This window comes from Parasteatoda tepidariorum, chromosome 9, assembly GCF_043381705.1.
Source record: "Parasteatoda tepidariorum isolate YZ-2023 chromosome 9, CAS_Ptep_4.0, whole genome shotgun sequence".
NCBI classification, from domain to species: domain Eukaryota; kingdom Metazoa; phylum Arthropoda; class Arachnida; order Araneae; family Theridiidae; genus Parasteatoda; species Parasteatoda tepidariorum.
The window spans coordinates 46294106-46319872 of NC_092212.1; the positions used below are offsets into that span (position 1 = coordinate 46294106).

A 25767-nucleotide genomic window follows, 5' to 3' on the forward strand; every position below is an offset into this window, starting at 1 on the left:
AATTTTCTATGATTGTTTAGAGTGTAATTGTACATAGTTGCAAAATATATTAATTAAAAACAATTAGAGTACATAAAAGTAGAGATTTTAAGCTTCAAAATGAGCTAAAGCAGAAGCATTTTTGATCATTTTTAAAGAAGTTATGACACTTTGAATTTTGCCATTTTTTTATAAGTTTCTAGGTGTACTGATACTTTTGAGCGGTACTGTATATATATATAGAGAGAGAGAGTCATGAATAATTTTTTTAATTATTAGAATGAGTTCCACATTGAATTTAGCTATCAAATTTTAAACTTAAATGTTGTAAATATTTTTGAAACTTGAACTTTGTTAAACTTTGAGAAGGTTTAAAAATACTTACAATTTTGAAATTAAAAATTAATAACTAGAACATATCTTAAGGAATAAAATGAAACAGAGAAATATTCAAAAATATAAATCAGTTGCTTAATAAATAGGGAATTTTCGGACATCCTTAGGATAGCAAAAAGAAATAATAGGATAGCAGAATAGGATAGCAGAATAACAATAATAAGACTCCATCAAATCCGAAAAATCATTTTGTTTTTCTTTTTTGTCCGAAGGGAATAGAGATGATTTCGAGCTGTTTGGAGGTCTGAACCCGCCCTAGTAAGAGATTTTTTAATCTGAGCCCAAAATAAGTCTCAATTTGAGCCTCAAAAACGAAAAAAATTATGTGAATAATGAGTATCCGGCTCTAACTGAACTCAAATTAATACATTTTTTAATTCCTAAGTTGATTTCGCTATAAAATTTTATAGCATTGATATTTTCGTAATTTAATATACAAAGATTACTGGTATACATTTGAAAAAGAACATTTTTATAGCTTTCCAATGAAGCAATAACATGCCTCAACAAAATACAGTTTCGATTATTTTAATTTTTTTAAAATTTTTTTTTCGATTTATACCATTTATAAACTAACCCTTCGTAATACTAGCTTTTGTTATAGAATGCAATAAAAAGAAAACTTTAAATGCGAAATTAAATAAATAAATACAATATAAGCTGTGTTTATAAAATTCATTTACTGATGTTTATCTGTTGTGCATAAATATAAAGCTCAAAACAATAACATAAATTTTTCACCCGTAAGAGAACTATTAAAAACAAGAGTTGTTTTTATAAAACTTGTTATTTATAGATTTTTACAGGTTAATCAAAATTTTCTCAGCACCTGACTTCAACCTTAGCTCATTTTTACTTAAATATTGTAAACTGCTATTAAATTAAAGATTATGGGAAATAAAATGACCTACCTATTTAAATTACATTTCAATCTTAATAATAAAAATAGTTTCTTCATTTTATTTCAAAAGAATTACGTTAGCAAATAAAAGATTAGGAATATTGAGTGAAGTAGTTTAGAATTTTAGCTATTTTAGAATTTTACAAAAATAAAAAAAATAGATAATTTTTATACATTTTCTATCATTTTTATCAATTTAAGGTATGTTGAAGGACAAGGAACGTTTTTAAACAGAGTTATTTAAATCATTCTTACTTTATTAAAACGCATTTTTTAATCCTATAACTGAAAGTGTTTGGTGCATTTAGTTTGTTATTTTTTCGCTTTTGTTATGATACAAGAATATTTTGTTTTGTTTCTGAATAAAATGTTGTCTCCAAAGCATACAGTTCTCAATAAAATGTACAGAATTTTTTTCTTACGATATTGAATTAAATTATATAGATCGTACGACTAATGCTAGAAAGTCGTTAGTGTACACATTACCCAAATAATCGAGAGATTTCGAATTTTACTTCGGTAATGTGCATGTTAGCAGTTTCCGTATCATTAAAGTTCAAAAGTTAGTTTCTCTTACTTCCTTTCTTTACTCCTTTCGTTTATTTATTATATTTAAGGAAATTTTGATAATTTCCTTAATTGTAAAAACACTTTAAACTGTTTGATACTTTTTATTATAGTTATTTAATTGATTAAGAATTGGTTGTATCAACTAAGATATTAATTGTTTCATTGTATTAGATTGATTCTTTAGATATTGAAAATTGAATAAATAAGGTCATATTAATTTAAGCTTATAGAAAAGTTGCTGCTGTTCCAGCGAAGTTCTAATTTTCACTTTAACGAATGTTTTGTAGGTAATGTGTAGGTAATGTAATTAATTGCTAAGGTAATTTTAAAAATAAAACAATTTTTAACACTTTAACATATTACTTAGATAATCTGTAAAATAGCTGACGTTATACAAATTCTCTTGAACTTTATAAATGAAGGAAGCTATGTCGAAAAGTGTTTTTGAAAGCTGATTATAATAAATTATGTCCTTTTATTTATTTTCTGTATTCACTATTTATTATTCTTCAATAAAAAAAAATTCTCACAAAATATATCTGCATTCTACGCTTTATAAACATGAAAATAAATCAATAGCAATTACTGTCGTTGTTTCTCTTGTTTTAAATGCTCAAAATAGCGAAAATAAGAAACAATATTCGACTGAAACATTCTCTGGGTTAAAGGAATGTAAAATATAGTAAAAAACTCAGAATATTTATAGCTAAGTTGACAGGAATGAAGGGAAAATTTTAAATACTTTAATTAATGTTGTAATTTTTAATACAATGTAAACAATCTTCAGTTTTGCAACTGTAAGCTGTCATTTATTGAAATAGTTGTTGCTTTCATTTTATAAAATTAAAACCACCTGCACTATCAAAGAAACACCAACTTATTACCCAAAATAAATTTATTTAAAATACTCTCTTGATGTTGGAAAAAGAAGTTATTTCATTTTTATCTTTATTGAAAATGAGAATTATGTTATTTTAAAAACTTTAAATATTACGCTGTTAGAAATTTTTCGGAAAAAATGGCTGACTTTGTAGTCAAATAACCATAAAAGACATAGTATTCAAACTATTGACTGCTGCAAAAAATCATTCATTGACTGTTTATTCACGTTTCGTTTATTATTTATATGGTTAACACCATATGAAGTCGCTTAGTTCCGTTCACTTGTATAAGTACTTTGACCAAGAGGACTATTCAATTTCATGATTGGTTGTATGGGGGACTCAAATTCCAGCGTTGATACTACTCTATTTCTTTCATTCCTTCAACATAGAAAGAATTTCAAGTGTCCCGCGCTTTCTAATTGGTGACCCTGGATTATTAGAATGCGAAACTTTCATCCACACATAAATGGCAGCACCACAGAGCTGCTTAATACATAATAGCATTGTACTTCCATCTTTCAAGGTAGATGGCAACCCCAGATGAGCTAATTAAGCCTCGTTCCACGATGATTTTCCAAAACCAGAAACATGTAATACAAGACAAATTTCTCATCCCAAAATACTTCCGAAAAAGTATGAACTCCGGTCGTGCCTTTTATAGTAGAAGAGGGCTCAGTTTTCGCGGAATTTTCCTATTCTTAGACATGGCGATTGCGGTCTCGCTCTGCTTAATTACTTCATTTGAAAAATGAGTAAATAATATTTGACCTAAATATTCTAAAATGTATATTAAAAATAGTGTCCCTTTTCAAAAAATATGAAATAAAGCTTTGTTTCTTTAGACAGTAAAAGGAATTTTAATTTAATTAAAATCGAGTCTACTAATCTAGAGGTCAGGGGTACGATTCCCAAAGGTGATACGGGATCATTTATTTCGCTCTATCTCTTAAAGCTTATTTTAAAATTTTAATTCAAGTGCTTAACACTTACTGTATATTTATTTATTTACATTTTTTATTGCAAATTTATTTAGTAATGTTAAAAAATATTTTTAGTTAAAATTATTATCAAATAATAAATTTGTTTTTTAATCTAATCATTTTCATGCTTCTATTTAGTACTTATAATGTATTTTCACTTTGCATTAACAATTGTTGCGTCTTTTTAATTCAATAAAATGAAACATAATTTAATGAAATAAAGTTATTTAAATTTAATAATTATATATTCTAGTTCCCAATAATAACGTATTGTGGCTTCAAAATATATCCTATTTTTATCTTATTTTATTCATTTGTTTTTTAATCTAATGAATCCAGTTTTAATTTATCATGTTATTAATTAAAGTTTTTGCAAATAAATATTTGTTGCGATTTTTCTATAATGATTGCTTTTAATATTGTACATAAATGTAAAGCTGGAGATGGAATTGAAATTAAAAAATTTCATACAATGGTACAAAAATGAGTTCATAATAGTGCTTTTTTATGTATTTTTTTAATTTTAATAAAATTTTATTTCATATAAAAATTAAAAAAAATTATTTCATATGAAAATAAAAAATTTCATTTCATATAAAAACAAAATTTTTTATTTCACAAGAAATTTTGTTTCATGTAAAATTTTATTTCACATAGCGTACTTTTTATTTCTCAAAAATGAACGTAGAAATTTTCAAAGAAAGAGTAAGTAAAACGTATTTACTAACCACAACACAAATAATTTATTTCGAATAAAAACAAAATCAAATTTAAATAGAAAAAAATGTCTTTCCCTTACAGTACACTTATAAAAACTTCGGTATAAATTATATAGTTCCAAAGATTTGGACAAAACTTTTAAGTAGCTATGGTAGTTAATTTATCTTTTGTTTGAAGATTAAGTAGAGAGTAACTCTTTTTTATCAAAAAGTATTTATTTTAAGATTTCTATTTTGTACGAAATATCTGATTTTTTAAGATTTCTGTTCCCTTTCTTTCTCTCTATTTCACTCCAAAAAATGGTTAAACTATTTTGATGATGGGTAAGTTGCACAAAAAGTAAGTTTTATATAAGAATTATAATAATTACGAATTAAATTAAAAATTATGATAAATTTAAATGGGAAAAAAGAACATTTTAAGCTTTACTATTGTCACCAGAAGGCAGCAGAACTATCAGGATGCTCTTTCGTTTCAAACTAACATACATTTTCAAATCCGATATCGTGTTTACTTCGTCTTTGGCAAAAGTACAACTCAACCACAACCTAACTCCAATGTCCATCACCAAATGAAAAGCCTAACATAACCTAACTAGATTAACCAAGTTAAATTTCTTCTTACTTATGGTTTTGAAATTATTGTAATTGTACATGGTTACAAAATCGTATGCTTTTGTATTCACGGTTTTTTTACTATACCAGTTGTAAATGGTTTCAAAACCATTAAGATAAAGAAATGTTACTAACTATGAACTTACCGCTTTCATTAAAGGAACACGATATACGCTGTGGAGAATTTTAACATGAGAATTTACTGGAAATTATTCATCAAGAGTTTCATGCAAAATTTCAGAACATTAAAAACGAAGGAGTATTAAAAATGGAAATACAGAAAAATATAGGCCAGAGATTCTATAAGTTTACAGGCAATAAGTAAAGATTTATAAATTACTTTCCGTTTTTTAGACATTAAGATTTTTCTATTTCTGAAACTGCTGAGCGTACATTAAAGTGGACACTAAGAAACGAATAGATAAAATGCATTTCGACCAGGCACCCATTTTTCAAATCGAACCCCACTCGAAGCTGAGTTAGAAGTGGGCTCTACCCGCAACATCACACGGGTGAATACTTAAGCACTAAATATTGCAATATTATGAAATATTTAAAAAGTCCCTTTAGAGAAAGGAACTGGTATTTTCCGTAACTCAATAGAGTAAGGAAAAATTCTGATCGATGCTTTTGAACGAGAACTTACACAATTAAACAAAAAATTTGATTTTTATCTCTATATTTTCCAGATTTTTTTTACAAAGTAAACGAAGGTTTTTTTTGAAAAATTTATTATGTTTAAACGAACTAAAGTTTGATTTGTTTTCCGAGAAAAATCTCTAAACATATTGCATTGAAACTAGCCTTCATCAAAGTTTGACTTGAGTATTTATTTGATGAAAAGTGCATTAAGAAATAAATGCGAGTGAAATAAAATTGAATCCAGTGAAATAAATAAAGTGACAGTGTTTAGTGAAATAACAGTGGAATGAATACAGTGAAATGAAATTCTCAAAATATAAAATAAAATTAAAAAATAAAAGTTTTAACAAACTGAGTTGAAATATGCTAGGAATTGTATGAACAGAATCAGTGGACGATTCTATTGAATTTGAAAAAAAAGTTACTAGAAAAGGGAAAGAAAAAAATCTATTAAATCGATGTTAGATGGAGATAAATATTTGTTTAGAAATACATTTTCTCAAATAATGAGCTTTTACTCAAATAATGAGCAGTTTTATGCCGAAATTTAAATTTAGTTGATCAAATATATTAAATTTGGCTAAGTTTCATGCATTTGAATAAAAATGATAATCAAAAAACAGTTTGCATATTCAAATTCTATTAATTATTCCTGTAATATTTTCATTTCACGTAAAACTCGTCGTTCTTTTGTTAGAATATGGAAATCTTAATAAAAAAATATGAATATTAAATAATTTTTAACATTAATTTGGTCACATTGATTTGTTAAAAGTGTCAACTTCTAAAGGGTTTATATAATATTTACATACTTTAATAATCAAGGAATGAAATAATTATGAGTTCGTGGATAACAAAAACGTTGAGTCACATGAGATTTCCAACTTTAGTTATTTTAAAATTCATAAATTAGAAATGTTTTTTTTTTTCAAATTCATATATTATGTATGAATTAGATAATCTTTTTACACTGAACTTTTTCTATCTTCTTTATCAATAAAATTTATTAAAGATTTTCTTAGCTAACTAATCACAAATAATATTCTTTAATTAACTTGTGAAAGTATAACACGTGAAATATAATAATCAAATATTTAAATTATTTTAATTGCATTAATATTATTATTTTTTGCATAATTAATCTTTCATTTCTAAAAATAGGTTCAATATAAGAAAAAAAGATTAAAACTTAATGAATTCTACTCATAATCAGGAAAAACAGTATTATTTATTTTGTTTCATAAGAATTCACCAATAAACGAGGAAATAACGTCTTTTCTTTTTTTTCTTGGTTTAACTGATGTGACTTATGAATCTGTTTAACTGACTCGTTGCTGACCGGCCTGTGTAGGGGTTAGGGAACTGCTCTTTCATCAGAAAGTTTCTGGGTCCGAATCCCGGGAAAGGCATGGATGTTCTTTCCTTCTCTGTACTATCTGTCTTTACTGTGGGAGCAACGTTGGCCCGCCTAATATGGCGGCCCTGAAAGAGTGGCCAACAAATCTGCCCAAGTCATTCCCTAGGTGGGCATTGAAAAAAAAATCAGTTTCGCTTATTCATTTTAAAAACATTATTTCAGTTAAAAAATATGCAATAATTTGTCAAATTATATAGTTTTTCCTTAATGTTTAACATTTGACAAATATCTGTAAAGAATTAAAAAATAATTAAAAATAAATGAAATAGTTTTTTAAAATTTTGATGCCCATTTTAATCAATTATTGCCAATTTAGCGAGGCATTCTTAGTGGGATGGAAATCAACAATGTTTGGAGAAGACATAACTTTGAACTAGTACATAAAATCTATTAGGATCCAGACTTTGTAAAGTTCAAGAAATTTTCCGGATGAACTGGGAAGCTCATATATTTTGAATAGATGATGATTCCACACTAAAAAAAAATTCTTATTAGAAACCTCCAATAAGCAGGCAGGGGGGTAGACCCAGATTGAGATGGGTGTAGTGGGGACTGACTTCTTTATAATCCAACTCACACACAAAAATCAGAAATATAATGAAGTGAAGCAGAATTCAGAAGAAGGCACTGGCTCACTCTGGGCTGTCTAGCCAAATATTATGATGATTATATTAAATTATATCATATAAACTTTTTTTTAAAAAACAGTACATTGACCTATTAAAATATTACATTAAATATAAAATATACAATGCATATAATATATTGTATATACATTACTTATAATCTATTACATTATATGTATATATCTGATTGGTTTGATTACAAATACGTGTATCGAAACTAAATTAAAAGTTAAAAATAGGTGAAAGAAAAACTATTGGTGATTCAATTAGATGATCTCAGGTGATTTATTAAAACATAATTACTCAATGTATTACTTTATTTAATATTAAATTTATTAAGAATAGTATAGAAATTATTGCTGAATGATTTATATAAAAAAATGTTGTTTTGCCAGAAAAAAGCCGACAAAAATTAATAACGAAAATGATTTTAAAAGTTTTGAAATATTTGTTTTTCTTTTTTCAAACCTTTGTGGTAACTAATGAAGGAAAGTTATGAAATCTTATTCACGAATAAGTACTTATTTTGGAACGGAAAATTAATTTCCTATTTCGTAAATCGTATTTGTAAATTCTTATTTCGTACAAAAAATTTCTTAAAAAATTACTTCCGGAATAATTTTTATAAATAATTCAATTGCGTATTTCTTATTTCTTTGTTCATATTCGTAAATTCTTATTTCGTAAAGGAAAGGGAAACTATTAAAAGAATATTATTTAAAAAAAAAAGTAAAAAATAATTTATTTTCTCAAAGATTTTAGAGAAATAAATTCTAAATCTATTTGAAAAAATAATATTTTTATTTCTTTCTTTGAAAAGAAAACAAAATCGAACTCAAATTCTATTAAAAATAAAAAAAATCATTTCTTTTCTGTCTGAGAAATAAAAGATATCCACATTTTTTTAAAAAAATAATATAATCTTTTACGCCAAGTATTAATTTCAACAGCAATCACAACACGAACGAAATAATCCCTGGTTTACAGGTCTCTGTAGCCCAATTATTAGTAATATCTTTTTCTGCCACAAAACCTTAGGGTATTCGATTCAACTGGACCATTTTCCTCAGAAGGTGATCAAAGTCTTACAAAAGGATTTTTATTTCTTCCCTTTAAATATAACTATATAATTCAGGAACATATAAAAGTTCGTCAGAAAATAACCACGATACTTTAGAATGGTCAATGCTGTAATCAAATTTCCTTTTTAATTGCATAGGGTAAAATTTTATACAAAGAAAAAAAAATAGGAATCTTCAACTTTTTGGACCAGGGCTACACATTCTCCAATTAAAGCTTTTTTTTTAAGGCTCCGTCGTAATATGAAATGAGGCTTTTTTTGAGAATAATATATTTTTATAACTGCTGTGACTTTGGAACTGTTATTCGTGACTGTTTAGTCAAGATTAGCCTTTCGAGTTTGGAACTGTTATTCGTGACTGTTAAGTCAAGGTTAGCCTTTCGAGTTTGGAACTGTTATTCGTGACTGTTAAGTCAAGGTCAGCCTTTCGAGTTTGAAACTGTTATTCGTGACTCTTAAGTCAAAGTTAGTCTTTCGAGTTTGGAACTGTTATTCGTGACTGTTAAGTCAAAGTCAGTCTTTCGAGTTTGGAACTGTTATTCGTGACTGTTAAGTCAAGGTTAGCCTTTCGAGTTTGGAACTGTTATTCGTGACTGTTAAGTCAAGGTTAGCCTTTCGAGTTTGGAACTGCTATTCGTGACTGTTAAGTCAAGGTTAGCCTTTCGAGTTTGGAACTGTTATTCGTGACTGTTACGTCAAGGTTAGCCTTTCGAGTTTGGAACTGTTATTCGTGACTGTTAAGTCAAGATTAGCCTTTCTAAAGCCGCTTATTTTGAAAATGGCACAAAACGTCAATATGGAGAAAAGCCACAGTTTTGTGAAAATGAAAAGCGTTTGTGGTTTAATTTTTTACCATTTAAAAACTTACCCCAATTCTGCATTACCCGGACTTATAAAAATTTGCAAAAACTGAGAATGGGAAAATGGGAAATGGGAAAATGTCGCCAAATTGGCGATTTTCAAAATTTTTTCGCTAAATTGGCGGTTTTTAAAAAAAAATGTAATGACTCTCAAAATATTTCAGTTATTTGTCTGCTCTAAAGTCCAGATAGTTCTTCACAGCAAGGTTATATATATAGTTTAAAATCATCTCATTTCTTCAAGTGTAAAGTACCTAAACTGTGGCATTTTTATTTTCCATGGCGACAGAGTTTCGAAAAACAGTTAAAGCTACATTAGAGAAGCACACCTCCTCTAGGGCAGTGGTTCCCAATTTTTTTTCTATTATGGAACCCTAAATAATCAACCTTCTTTCGTCGGAACCCCAACTTTATAAAGTTTAAGGTAATTGTCAACGTTATAACCTATAAAAGAGGATATTTAATTTGAGTAATGGAGATTTTTCATCGTTTTATCATTGACAATCTTAAATTAGGTATTATGTCCGACAGTTAAATTTGCAGTCCTTGTGCTGTATCTGGTCTAGTTATGAATTTGTTTCTAGTGTACATACACAAGTTGAAAGTAATTAATCGATTATTATTTACTTCGAAATGAAAGCTTAAAAGATTTTTTTTTGAAAATGGTTATTATAGTAACATATTTCTTTAATAAATAATTTATTTACTTTGATTTGAAAAGCGTGAAAATAAACTCTAATGGAATATTTTAAAAATGCTTGTTTTTTTCATAAGTTGCTCAATATATTAGAAAGATAGTATTTCCCTTTAAAAATGCCATTTCGATTTCATTGGCGTTTTACTTAAATTAATTTTATAAAGGCAAATATTAGATTAAATAAATTATGAAATATAGGTTGGATCTAGATATAATCAGATATTTCAAAACTCATCGTTAGTTATAAAAGTACTAACTCGCGGAGCCCTTTTAACTCTATCACGGAACCCTAGGGCTCCGCGGAACACAATTAGGTACCACTGCTCTAGGGTTTCCAATTTTTTCGACTATGGAATCCTAAGGGATTAAGATTCTTTAGTGAGGAATCCTAACTTTATAATCCTGACTAAATAAAGACAATTGCGTGAGTATTAATCAATAAAAGACTTTATTTTGAAAATACTTTGTAAGAATCAAGAAATTTTTTCATCGTTTTATTATTAATAATCATAAATTAAGTCTCATATTCAATGATTAAATTCGCAGTCCAGGAGACGCGTCTAGTCTAGTTATGAAATTGTTTTTGGCTCATATACATAAGCTATAAACAAATGGAATTTGAAATAAAATGAAAGCAAAAAGAACTGCTGTTAGTGTTAAAAATCGTTATTAGGGAAAAATCTTTATAAGGGAGTTTTTATTAGGACGCATTTTTTAATTAACAATTTAGTAGTTTTACTTTTATTTGAAAAGTGTGAGAGGAAATTTTAAGGCAATTGTTTTTATAAATGCACGTCCTTTTCATAATTTGTTCAATAAATTGCTTAAGGAATAATTATATTTTTCTGTTAAAAATTAACATTTTTGGCATTTAAATTTAAATAATTTCCTAAATATTACCGTAATATTAAAAAAAGAATGAAAATTAGATTTGAATGTAATTACAGGTTTCAAAAATTATTAGTAGCTAAAAAAAAAAATGGTGTATCAGAACCCCTTTAACTATCTAACCCTTTAAGCTCTAAGGTTCCGCGGAACACCATTTGGGAACCTCTGTTCTAAATAATCTAATAAATCATATCCATTCATAGTTTAATTGATAATTAAAGAAATATATAATCTACTGTAACTCATCAAAAGTCCCAACAAATTCAAAATAATCCTTATGCTATAGTAGAACTGTCACATTTGTTGGATCACCTCCGATGACATAAAATTTTTTTAATTAAATATATTCTAATATATCTATATATTCTAATATGTTAAATAGATTCTTATATATCTATGTATCTTCCAATATAGTAGAGTTGTTAGGATTCATAAGAAACGTTGCGCCTTATCTCCTTTACGCACCTAACTTATTGATGGGACAAAATTAGAGTACAGTCTAGCAATCACGAGATAGGGCCCCCGTTCTAACAGAAAGCAATTTCATTGACAGCTCATTTTTAAATTACCAGATAGAATCAATTCATTTTATAAATTTTGTTACTGTTCGAAGCAGTACAAATACAGTGCGAAAAATACTTACATTACAAAGGGATGAATGCGATTTCAGACTTTATTATTTAGATATTGCTTTTGCTCAGCTAAAGCATCTATTTCAATTGAAATATATTTGTAATTGCAATTTTTAAAATATCTTTTATATATTGGTCTGTTAAACATGCTGTTGTGCTTCAAATTCGCTTTCTTAGTGTCTTTTTAATTAGGTCTTAACATACTATACAGAATAAATAATAAGTCTTTTTATAAACATGAGTCAAAGAATTTTCACTGCTAATTATCATCTAAATTAATTCTCATTCTATGATATTTTTCATTTTCTTATCGAACTATTTTAAATTGAACGAATTAATTTAGCACATTACTGAAATATCATTGGCGTGGGCCACTAAAGATTAGGGACACACATTAAAGACCCCTTAAAACAACATGTATGCGTTACATTATTTCAAAAGAAATGGAAATATATTTTTCTACATTAAATGAAACTATTAAAATAAAAATCTATTTCTACGAATGAAATCGAAATATACTATCTTGACACCGACTTATTTTTTTTGGTACAAATGTCGTATGTTTTCCTTTTGTTTAAGGCACATTTTGAGTATTTCAAAACCTCTTTACGAATGTTTTCCTGTATGATGTTTTTGGTTAAAGTCTTTGAAATGCTCATAAGCGATATAGTCCTTTGAACATTTTAAACTAGCTTATATAGTTTGTATAGTTTTCCTAAAGTTGCTTGATTTAAAGTTGTTTGATGAAATTGGAGGATATAAAGTTTCATCCTCTGTAAAATATAAACTAAACAAAATTTTTTTTGCAGAACATTTAGAAATTTTAACAACTGAACGCTCTAAACATTTGAGCAATGATTGGAAACTGGATTTTTAGAATGCTTTACGTACGTGCTTCACATGGAGAAGTAAACTACGAAAATCTCCCACATGTGTCTTGAATGATACTCTAACCCATGATTCACTTAGCTTTACTTCATTTATTATGACTACACAGAAAACAATACTTCAGTTGTCATGATACACAGAGAAAAAAAATTCTGGTAAAATTACTATATTGTATGACATTTCTGTTAAAAAAAATATATGGTTTAAGAAACCTAAATATATGGTATTTAAATGACCCAGTATTTAATTTTACAGTTCATTTGGTAACGTTTTCCTGGAATTTCTGGTCTTCAAAACTATTGTTCTTATCATCTCATACTTGGTAAAAGTAATTTGGTAAAAGTAACAGAAAAGTAAATTTAACCCAATAAATTGTTTTATATTTCATGATAGGGCGCCATGATAAAATTACCACATTCATTAAATTTTATCCATATGATAAAATCATATTTATTTGTTAATTTTATCAAAATCATTACCAAAGTGTTTAGGTAAAATTTACTAAGCTTTTTTGGTGTTTTCCTTAGAGACAAAAACACGGTAATTTTTGCCATATCCTGGTAGTTCAGACCATACTTTTTTCTTACAGTAGGAACGCAGATATCCAATGGCAGTGCTAGTTGCAAAGAAAGGGTAACTTAAGAAACAAACAATTAAGCAATAGGGAACATATAAAAAGCAGAACATGTAAAGCACAGAATAAGGTATGATAAGGTATGATCGAATTTACTGACTTGCTAGTACAGTGATTGGAATGTCTAACAAAAAATGTACTTTGCTACTCTAGATAATAATTCAAGCTTATCCCCCTTCTCCTCAGTAAGCTCAAGATGGGAGCTAAAGCTCCTTTTGAAGGAGGGGGAGGGGTCAAGTTTTGATATTCATTTTGGATCGAAACCAAAATTTCTTAACTATTACCACATTTCTATTAGTTATTTTTCGAATCGAGATTTTTTGTTATCTCGGTAACTAAGGCCTAAAAAATTATTTCCCATTCAATTTTTTAAAATGCAAAATATAAAATGTTTACAAAATGCGTTTGTATATAAAAGATTTAGATTTAATGCAAATATATGTTCCATATAACTTATGCATGATATAATGGCATAATTTTCAAATTTAATACATTTTTATGTATTCTGTACCATTTGAATTTTCAAAAATATGTTCCATATGACTTTTGCATGATATAATGGCATAATTTTCAAATTTAATACATTTTTAAGTATTCTGTACCATTTGAATTTTCAAAAATATGTTCCATATGACTTATGCATGATATAATGGCATAATTTTCAAATTTAATACATTTTTATATGTCATGTACCATTTGAATTTTCAAAAATATGTTCCATATGACTTATGCATGATATAATGGCATAATTTTCAAATTTAATGCATTTTTATGCATCATGTACATTTTTATGCATCATGTAATTTTTAAAACTAACTACAAATAAAAATAATAATTACTCTAAACATAATTTTTAGCCAAGAAAAATAATAAAAAATTGCGCATTAAATAAAGTTTATATAAAATTTGAATATCATAAAATTATTAGTTAGTAGATAAAGAATTTATTTTTAAATTATTTATCCGATAATATAAAATATTTTACTTTAATTCGCAAGATTTAAAATTCTTTTGAAACTAGTAAAATGATGTTATTTCAATTTCTTTTACTTGACTTACGTAATTATAAAATAAAATTTGTAAAATATGACACATGATAACACGATATCTTCTCAAATGAAGTTTCGTAAAGTGGGTAATTTTCTCTTTAATAAATTTTTTATCTTTCCAAGAACTTTCAATTTAAATAGCTGACATCCGGGTACTTTAATTCCATAATTCGTTTGCAAATTATGATCTCTTTACTCCCTTAACTACAACGAAATTCTATATATTATTTAATTTAAATGGACACAAATTGTGCGAAATTAGTTAAAGAGTTCCCTTAGTTCTATCAATTGCTAAAGAATTTAAATTAAATTAGTTTATGAATTTATATTTTTATTTTTCTGTCGTTACTTTTAAATACGTCAACTTAAAAAATTTAAACGAAAAGTATCAAATAAAAAAAAAATGCATAAACGGTTAAGAAAAGTTATAAATTACAGTCTAAAGTGTTTTTATTTAATTTTATTAACGGGGTTGAACAGCCAATCCATTTTTACGATTATCAATGCTCAAATTAGCCATATGATTTTGAACCCAACCCAGAATACAACGGAAATCCCGGATTAAGAATTTGGACTAACTAGCCTTTGTGAAGGACTTTTTGATGAAACTAAACTTCATTTTTGTAACATGGAGAGGAAAACGCCCTACACTTCTCATGGTTAAACCAGCTACTAGGGGATTCAAACCCATTTTCTGTCTATTTTTAAAGATTTTTTACGAAAGAGAATTGGATATTTACGAATCAGAATCCAAATTGGCCAACTGTCGTTAACTTTCGAACCTGGATCTCTTCATTGGGAAGCGAGCTCTCTATTCCTCGAGCTACCACGACAAACACCCGTATTCACCACGCCGAGTTAAATTCAAGAGTTACTCTCGGATTAACCCTCGCTTTTTATTCTCCAACCGTTTTAAACAGAGGATTTCACAACTCGAGTTTAACTCTTGGAGGAAATATAACGAGGCCTTTGATTGGGCAAGGTAAAACCATGTGACTTTGCATATAATATAAACACGTGCTGTTATATAATATAATCATGTTATTTGCTGGTTTCCAAATGCATAAAATCTTACAGCAGTTAAAACTTTTTCCGTTGGAGTTAAGGCATTGTTCCGATCTGTATCAGATTCCAACTTACTGCCAATTTTGGAGATCAGTTCTTCAATCGTCGGTTTTAAGAAACGATATCTTTCAAAAAAGTCTATTTCATCTAACTCTTCTTAGGTCATTATTTCTGATAGTTGGGACATATCTTTCCCTTCTTTCAACAGTTTCAAGATCTTCAAGCTCAAACGCAAGCTATAGAATCCTCCATTTTTTTTGTTTACAAGCTCCTCGTGAATAGGTTACCCTCCGATAACTCAGCAAAAACGGAGGGTTACCCGGAGAGTCAGAACTGTCGATGAAATCTGCGAGTTTGGCGAAATTTCGGCTGGAGTATAACGTTTCGCACTAAACTCGTGATTTTACTCTTACCCATAGATTACCCGGAGGTAATCCGTGTTGGTGAATAAGGGCGAAAGTGTTGAAAAAGTTTTACATACAGTAGTAACCCGCTCTTTCTTAATAATGATAGCAACTATAATAATAATAACTATAATAATAATAACAATAATGATAATAACAATAGTGATAATAATAACAACAACGACGACAATAATGATGATAATAAAAGTGAATTAAATGCAAGGGGCGCATTCTCCCGTTCACTTATGCTTGTCAACCAATGAACGTTGGTTGATGTTTTTTTAAATTAATATTATCGGCCAACTTTGAAAGTTAGGTGTCAATAAAATTTTGGTATAAATATGATTTAATACTAAGGCATTAGTGTGCTAGAGTCTTCATAGTTGAGGGGATAGTGATGTAACCCCCCAATAACGTGATTCAATATTGAATCCCCTATTTATGATTGATTCATATACTGCTTTCGATACTATCCTTAGAGTACGCGTTTGTGTCAACCTGTAGATCGCATTTGGGTTTAGAATACTGGTTGTGTCTGACAAACTGTTGGAAGTTTTCGTGGTTTTACCTATGTAACGGTAAGTTCCCACAAAATGTTTTCTACGAAGGCGAATTTACAATGGATTAAAAGTCATTATTTATAGCAAAAAAATAAGAACAAAATCACGAAGAAGTTCTTAAAATTGCAATAACTGTCAAAAAGAATTCGTTTAATTACTTAAATTCAGTACGTCAGTACTTTTTCAGTACGTCAAATTTCTATTCTGTATTTGCATTTGTTTGGCCTGCAGAAGGTGCTTCATGGTACTTTTTACTTCAAGTTTAATCTTGTACAATTCTCGAATTAATTATTGAATGTTATTTTTTTACTCTCTGTACATTTTTCTACATATTTTAGTAATTTGAGTCTAGAAGTGGACTGATCTTAAAGACACTGTTCCCAGCAGTAGAACACCGAAGTCAAGCATCACTAACTGCTGTCAGTAAGCAGGCGGGTGACCACTTTGATTAGCTTGCGTAAGGACCAAGGGTGCGCGGTATCGGTCTTCGTTAAACTGTTCTACAGTTAAGTGCTCAACTTCACGCTCAGGTTGTTGGGTTACCAAAGCAGGGGCGGTCTCCCCTTTGCAGAGGATAAAAATTGCGATGGCATGTCTTCGGATCATCCTCAGGGAAGTTTCCCAGACTGTCGCCAATAGCCCATTGTGCAGCTCTAGTGCGAAAAGTACCTACCTACCGAATTTACACCAAACCCTAATTTATTTGAACTTCTGAGTAATGTTGAAAATTACATAGTCCACTGAGTTGAAGATTGATGGCCGCAAAAGTTATATGGATTGGCTGCTTAACGATGATAATATTAATTTGCTTAGAACAAAATCAATCATAGAAAAAGAAAGAAAATTTCTATTTTTGAAAAGCTCCAAATTCTACTATTAGGTGTGCAGGGAAAGAAAATATTGATCCATTAAATAGTTTCAAAAAATATGAAACATGTATTTGAAAATTCTTTTGACTAGGTTCGGTTTATTTTGGAAATATTTTATTTTTGATACAAACCATAAATTAAAATGGATTATTGGGAATCAAATTTCTAATTATATTTATTTAGATTATTGATTTATTTTTTAGTTTTACAACTTGATAATTTAGATTCGTTCAGAAATGTGATCGATATCAAATGCTTGTGCCCTAGTACTTTAAAGATATTATTAAATTAATTTATTAAACACAAAAATTTAACAACTAGCGATAAAAACAAATTAAAATCTGAATGCAGTCTGCAATGAAATATTTGTTCGAAATGGTGCAATGGAAACACCAGATGTTTCCAATTTAAAGAATAATTTAAATAAAATACTCCAACAGAGACAAGTGATAGTTTTGCGTGATATGTATGCTGTGTCTAACACTTAAGAAGAAATCGATAGCAGAGAAGAACAGATTTATCTCTCATAAAGAATTCTGGGATGTTATTATGAACCTACTTACAACTTTATAGACGGTCCTTGAACATACTGAAGATGTTGAAGGACATTCAAAAATTTAATTTAGGGGTTGTCTATGTATGAAAAGTTGAGTGGCTTGATTTACCAAGGGACAAATTAGAGAATTAGAGTAAATTAGACTCAGAATAAAAGTATATACGTTAATAATAAAAAAACAAAAATAATGCCTTGCATTTATTTCTAATAAGAGAAATTGGTAAATTGCTAACGCTCATTTAAAATACTTGCTCTAATGTTGTATTGATTTACTGCCAAATTAAATATGTTTTCAGGCTTCATAAGGTTCATTACCAAATGATTGTTGACAAATGCACTTGGTTCATTCTTTTACTCAAAAAACACTTCGATGTTTTATTTTATAACCGTCGTCGAACAGCCGATCCAATTTTGATTATACGACTACCTATGTTGATATCCATAGTTTTCTAATTTTGGACCCAAACCAAAAGACAGAGGAACTCCTGGATGAAGAATCGGAAAAAATTTGCTTTCGTGGGGGAGCTTTTGATGGAACTAATCCGCCTTTGCGTTATAGGGAGAGGAAAACCCCGAAAACTTTCTTGGTCAGCCTGACAGCAAGGGGACTCTACCCATTCCATCTACCCCTCAGGATATCTTACGTCAGCGCTGTGCACGGTGCGAGCCTGGTTTGGAATTCGTATCGACCCGCCATCGCTGGGATCGAACCAGGTTCATACTCATTAGAAGGCAAACACTCTATTCTCTGAGCCACCATTGCTCGATATGTATTAATTGAAATAAAATAAGCCATGTAATAAAAAGCAAAATTAATGGAGGAAAATTGAATGAGGAATCAGCTTAGGAATCGCCATTCACAGATGGCAGTATGTAATACTGACGATAATATATACTCCTGGAATTATGATAATTAGTGCAGTTTTCATAAAAATTCTACAATTGGTTTTACGTAGTTTGAGAAAATATTTTTTCCAGTGGTAGCAAAGATAGTGTATTAATATTTTAATGAATTAGAATTAAAATAATTTTTTTCAATCATTACTTATAAATATTTCAACAGAAAAATTAAGGTGAAATAGAGAAATGGTCGTGTTCCAAAATACTTATTAAATTCTAAGAAAAAAATGGGATTCATAATTCTTTGCTTTATTTTATTTTATTTCCCTCTGCCTAATTTGAAATAAAAATCATGCAAGCATACTAAAATCTAATGCAGATTAGTTATGTTAAGAATAGAGTAAAGACAAAAGCAGTTCTGTTTCATTAAACATACTCATACTGATGCTACCGTATTATGTTATTTTTTCTGATTCATTAATTCCCCTAAAAATATCACTTACCTGGTTCTTCCATCAAGTTCTTTAATTATGTCGGCATATGCCTCTCGGTTTAGAGCATAATTTCGTAGTGTTTCTCAGTGCTGTTTTATTGATTCTATGCCTTTTTTTATTCACCCCGGGCGAAGAACGAATATCCGCTAGTTATTAAATTAAATAATAAAATTTTTTTAAATTTTTGTTTTGCAAGAAAATTTTCTTTGGATAAACGAGTTATACAATTCTGCATAAAAATGTCTAAAATTTCTTTAATAATTTCTTAGATATGGTAAAATATTCAAAAAAGCAATTGCTATTAAGCGCTCTCTTGCCAAACCTACTAGAANTGAGCATCTTTATTATGCTTCATCAAACTGTATTGAAAACATTTTGTCACGCAACATCGAGAAAAGCTGACACTACATTTTCAGCTGTATCACCAATTCGAGGAGCAACAGTATCGTTTGAAAGAGGACGGTAATTCTTTTGAAAAATTAACTCCAAACATAGTTTCTGCAATCTCAATTGCTTCTGGCTTTTACTTTACTTTTGTTTTGGCAGTTAGTTAAAAATAAGATAGAATTCAAAATACTCAATATACATTATTGTTGTATACATTCTACTGTAAGTGGGGGGCGCGATGAAAATTATGATTGCAAACTGGGTCGCGAATACTGAAAGGTTGAGAACCGCTGGCTTAAAGAGTTTTAGAGATACGGTGAAATACGCAAAAAGTAAAATCAACATTAAGGGGTGCAAACCTTAGACCACTCTCTTGACCAGAATATCAGAACCACATTTCCTAGATTTCGGCTACCCCTTATATTTTAGGGGTCAGAAATCTGAATATAGCATAAAATTTAAGTGTTTATTCAGAGAAAGTAAGTTTTTGTGTCAGATTTCGTAACGTAAGATATCATTTGCACTATTTAATTTGTCACCTCAGGTAGATTTTTTTTCGATCCTCCCCATTATAATGCATTATATAAACGTCTGTATTACTACTTAAAAATCATATGAATGCTTTTTTTTTATTAAATATTTACATAGTAGTAGCTAATGCCAGAAAATACCAAATTAGTTTAATCCTCTATAATATGAACACTTAATTCCCTGCAAGTGTCCTATTTCTTTTTTCATTATTGCACTTTTAATATACACCGAAGAGTCATTACATTATGACCACCCTGCTAATAGCATGTAGGACCACCTTTAGCCCTCAAAACTACTAGCACCCACCGTGGCATTGATTCCACAAGGTGCTGATAGGTAGTCTGAAGTATCTGATACCAAGCACTCACCAACTGGTCCTGCAATTCCCTTACATTGCGAGGGGGTAGCGTGGCAGCACGAATTTGGTTTTCCAAGTAGGACCACAAATGCTCTATTGGATTAAGGTCAGGTGAATTTGGGGGCCAAGACATGACTTGAAAGTCACTGGAATGTTCCTCGACGATTCAACCCTTATGACATGTTGCATTATCCTGTTGATAAACACCATCCCTCGCAGGAAAAACTGTTGCTATGAATGGGTGAACCTGGTCTGCAACTATGTTCAAGTAGCTTACAAACGTCAGGGTATTCTATGAGTATTATGGGTCCTAATGTGCCCCATGAAAACATTGTCCCTGGGCGAGAAACCATGAAAACCTGGGCGAGCCCATTGCTAGATGGAGGGTGGTCATAATGTAATGGCTCTTCCCTGTATATGTTTTATTTAGATACCATTGTTAGTTAAAAAGCAGAGTCTAAACATTTCTTTTAATATACTTACATTTTCAAAATATGTAAAGTTTTATATATATGTTTAGAATATATATGTTTTATTTCGAGGCCGTTGTTACGAGTTAAAATGCAGAGTCTAAACTTTTTTTTTAATGTAGCTGCATTTTTAGAATATGTATAAAAGAAGCACACTATAAAAATTTCCGGATTAAATTACAATATAATGAACCGGCATCTTGGGTACATCATCGGCAAAATCTATTTTAGCATGAAATCTTTTTTGCCATAAAATCCATTTTATAATAAAATATGGCATCATAATTTTTACTGTAACAAGCCCATTGTTATAGATGGAGGGTCGTCATAATGTAATGGCTCTTCGGTGTATAAAAAAAATGATGCAAAAATGTATAGAAACAACTTAATGTGAATGAGCTAAATATTATGACAACTTTCACAGATTTTTTAAAAAGTGGTTGCAGCATTTATTTGTTCATTTATTTTTTACTTTTTAAATTCTGGGAAATATAAATTAAAAAAAATTAATGATATCTTGTCATTTAAACATAAATATTATCCTGATAACTCTATAGTCCTGGTAATTTATCCTAATAACTTTATAATTTCATTTTTGATATTTATAATGGAAAACGAGACATTTGTGTTCCCCATTATATATTAATAATAAAATTATTCATATATAATATCCACATTTAATTAAATATCTAAAGCGGTAGCCAATACCAGGAAATATCAAATTAATCTAAGTATAAATGTTCCTAATGTTTTTTTAAAATGATGTCAAAAATACTCTCAACATAACTACAGAATGTTGTGTTTTAGCAAGAGTAATCTGGAATGCGCTAAATGGAATATAATTAAATTGTTAAGACAAGTTTCACAATACGTAATGATGCTTGACTAAGCAGCTAAGTATAATAGTAAATCATTCCCTTCAACGACTAGGGGAGTCATGGAGGTTACGGCTTCAAACGGCATGATTGTGGGATTGTGCAAATACTGTTATCAGAATTCACAGACCGTCTTTACTTTCGAGACAAGCTAGTACCCACTGATATTTGTGGGTTTAAAGTCACTACTGGGGATCGAACCCCAAACTATCACAATGACAGTTCAATCCCTTAAACACTGAGCTATCGCAGCTCAAGTACATTAGTGTTGCTCTTTAATAATCCAGCATCCCGCAGTGGACTCATTATAAAGACACGATTGCCAGTAGAGCACCGAAGTCAAGCATCACTGACTTCGGTCAGTAAGCGGATGGGTGACCACTTTGATCAGTCTGCATAGGGATCGAGGGTGCACGGTATGGGTCCTCATTGAACTGTTCTACCGTAAAGTGCTCGACTTCACTCGCAGGTCGTCGGGTTACCAAAGCAGGAGAGCCATCCCCTCCGCAGAGGATCAAAATTGCGATGGCAGGTCTTCGGATCATCTTCAAGGATATCTTCATCACATCAGATATCTTCTGTGTTTCCTAGACCATCGCTAATAGCCCATTGTGCAGCTCTAGTGCGACGTAAATAAAGTACCTATCTATCTAATAATGCGGCACATTAATTATTCCTAGATAACTTTGTTTATCTTTAATGGAAAGGATTTAAACCTTCTTTACTTTCCTTTAAGTACTCTTTTGAATAAATATTTTTTTTTTCATTATAGGAACTATCGTGTTTGCTGTTCATCAATTTAAGTTCAGCTCTTCGCGGGGGAAAAATAAAGACAGACAGAAAAAAAGGGTTACGAATTTTACCCCTGAGTATATTGATGAGACATTTGCGGGAAACACATATATTCACAATAATATATTTCTTCCGAACGTAAGTATTTTTTTTATATTTATACTTATTAATAGTTCTATAGTTCCTTTCGAACAAATAATCGTGAAGACATAAATTCGACATTAAATTTTTATTTACGTATTTTAAATCTGTGCAAAAACTTGAACATAACATCAATCTCAGCTTTTTCGTCAATCTTTACTAGCAATCCTTAGATAATTTATAATAAGATCATTTATTTTATAAAGCGATACTATAACTGAGATATTAAATATCTTATGCATGAAACTATAGAGAAAAGTGAAATACATTAAAAAAATTAAAAAAAAACTCATATCTTGAAAATAAATAGTAAATCACATGACTGAGATGCTAGAAACATAGATTATGGAATATGACAGCAATCTCTCTCTTTTTCTTAAATACTTTGCGTAGGGACCGACGGTGTGCGGTATTGGTCCTCGTTAAACTGTTCTACCGTAAAGTGCTCGACTTCGCGTGCAGTTCATCGGGCTACAGAAACGGGGGTACCATCCCCTCTGCAGAGGATCAAAATTGTGATGGCATGTCTTCGGATCATCCTCAAAGGTGCTTCTCAAAGCGTCGCCAATAGCCCATCGAGCAGCTCTAGTGTGACGTAAATTAACTACAACTACAACAACTTAAATTTAATCAGTATTGAAATTTAAAATAAGATATTCTCCATTGCTTTTAAAATAGTTTTATAATTAACTTCTGAAACATTTTATGTGTTATTATATATCAGGATGTTTTTTACATTAAATGATTTTTTAAAAATATTATTTCAACAATATATCATTTTATTAAAGTTTGTGTTTCGACCGTTAAAATACGTATCGTTTGAGTTTTTAGACTTTATTCCTTTTTTGAAAGATAAAAGTTCTTTGTGTTACAAACAAAACACAACATGTACAGCAAATAAATATTTTATAACATCTTTCTAACAGTCTACATCGAACTGAGTGAATCATGAGAGCCATAGACCGCAGCACTACTTTGATACAGTCCACAAAAAAGGTTTACTGTTTAGTATCTACTATAAATTTTTTTTAGAATTTTATTTTTTATTTTTTATTGTTGAGAATTCTAAATTCTTGAGAAGGCCAAGGTCCACCCTGGGCTGTCGAGTCATCGATGATGATGATGATGATGATTTTTTATTGTACTTAAAACCAAAAAGCAACTATTGAAACCTATGTAACTGTAATCGTGTTAATCTAACCGTGATAATCACGATTATACTTCCTTTAAACTTATAGTTTCATTCACTGCGTTTTTAATTAAGTATAGTATTTTTCCTTTAGTATCGTTTAGTATCGTTTTAGTATCGTTTTTAGTATAGTTTTCTGTTTAGTATCTACCATAATTTTTTTTAGAATTTTATTTTTTATTGTTGAGAACTCTAACTTCTTGAGAAGGTCAAAGTCCACCCTAGGCTGTCGAGTCATTGATGATGGTGATGATGATGATTTTTTATTGTACTTAAAACCAAAAAGCAACTATTGAAACCTGTGTAACTGTAATCGTGTTAATGTAACCGTGATACTCTCGATTATACTTAATTTAAACTTATGGTTTCCTTCACAGCGTTTTTAATTGAGTATAATATTTTTCACATTTTTTTAGTATGCATTTTTACACCTAATTAATATATCTATATCTAATTCTAATTTATCGCTTTCAGCCACAGAATCTTGAAGATAGAGATTCTCCCGAACTGGACACTTCATTTTCAGTGGACAGTGAAGAAACGATGCCGATGCCGAACCATCCATCCACATCCAGTTACCAGCGAAATAACCCCATCAGAACTAACACACGTCAAAATGGCGGGGAATAAATAAATAAACGAGGTTATTTTGGCGATCGTTCATCATGCATCGTTGCGTTATTGCTCACGATAAGTCTGGGATAATTTATCCCGCTGCTTTAATTCGGCTACATCTGATTTTTTCACGTGTTGCCATCCATCCGATGGTATATTGTTTCCTTAGTTTGCTGTAAAACGATATTTTTGGAGGCGAGAATATCTTGACCTACTGCAAACGATAATTTTAAATAAGTGTTTCGCGTGCTAGTGAGAATTCAAAAACATGCAACCATTTTGAAAATGGCGTGCAAAAAAAAAAAAGGAATTTTAGTGTTTATAGGTTGCAAGTTATTAAAAATTGATGTTTCTTCGATATGGAATGGAAATGTCTTTGAATAGCTTTATTGTGTTGTTTTCTTTTTTTCAATAAAGTAATATTATTTTTAGATGTGTTTTTATTTGCAAATGAAAAATGTATTTAAATATTACAGTCTCTTAATATAAAGAATTTTATTTTTGAATTATGATAAAACCATGCGCAATTTCAAAATAGCGTTGGTGTATTTTTAAAACAACAATTTAAAATTCGTAAACGATTCTGTACATGAATTTTGTATTTCTCTTTTTTTAATTCTTGAAGTGAATTTCTATTCATTGTAAGGAAATCAAAGCAAAATATTTCAAGGGGGTTTGTGGCTAAAAATGTAAGAAAATATTATGGATTTGTTTCGTTATTAAATTAGATGAATGCTCGGAAAAAAATGAATTAATAGTCAACAAAATTACGATATCAGACACAAAACTTTAATTCCTATGAAAACACACTTAATAGATCTAAGAAAACTCCAATTTTTTTATTTGTTAACATATTTTGTCCTTCCCGGTGACTTCGCGTTATTAGATTAAGCAAAACACATTTTTAGCAGATCATCCCATCAAAATAAAGGTAAGTGTTTTCAGTATCATTCTTGATAGTCAAAATTTACCACAGTCAAGCAATTTTCTTCGGTACTTATTCCTTTACAGGAGAGTAAGAACTTCTCTCCGTACCATCTATATTAAAACTGTACTGTATTGATGCAGTTTTTATCTTAATCAAATATATAAACTTAAGACATTGTTCCTATATTAGTATATTTGGTTCCTATTAAACGTGCACCAGTTTTCATAGTACCAAT

The 25767-nt window shown here is 29.5% G+C and overlaps 1 protein-coding gene across 1 annotated transcript in view; it reads left to right on the forward strand.

Moving 5' to 3' along the window:
• The window catches only part of LOC107456971 (uncharacterized), a 64539-nt gene extending 39605 nt beyond the window's left edge, over nucleotides 1-24934 (forward strand). Inside the window, exons 3-4 of the mRNA XM_021146400.3 lie at nucleotides 22640-22797; nucleotides 24464-24934. Of these exons, the coding sequence (XP_021002059.2) occupies nucleotides 22640-22797; nucleotides 24464-24619 (314 nt within the window). The 3' untranslated portion in view covers nucleotides 24620-24934. The remainder of the gene's footprint in view (nucleotides 1-22639; nucleotides 22798-24463) is intronic.
• Nucleotides 24935-25767: the final 833 nt, after the last annotated feature.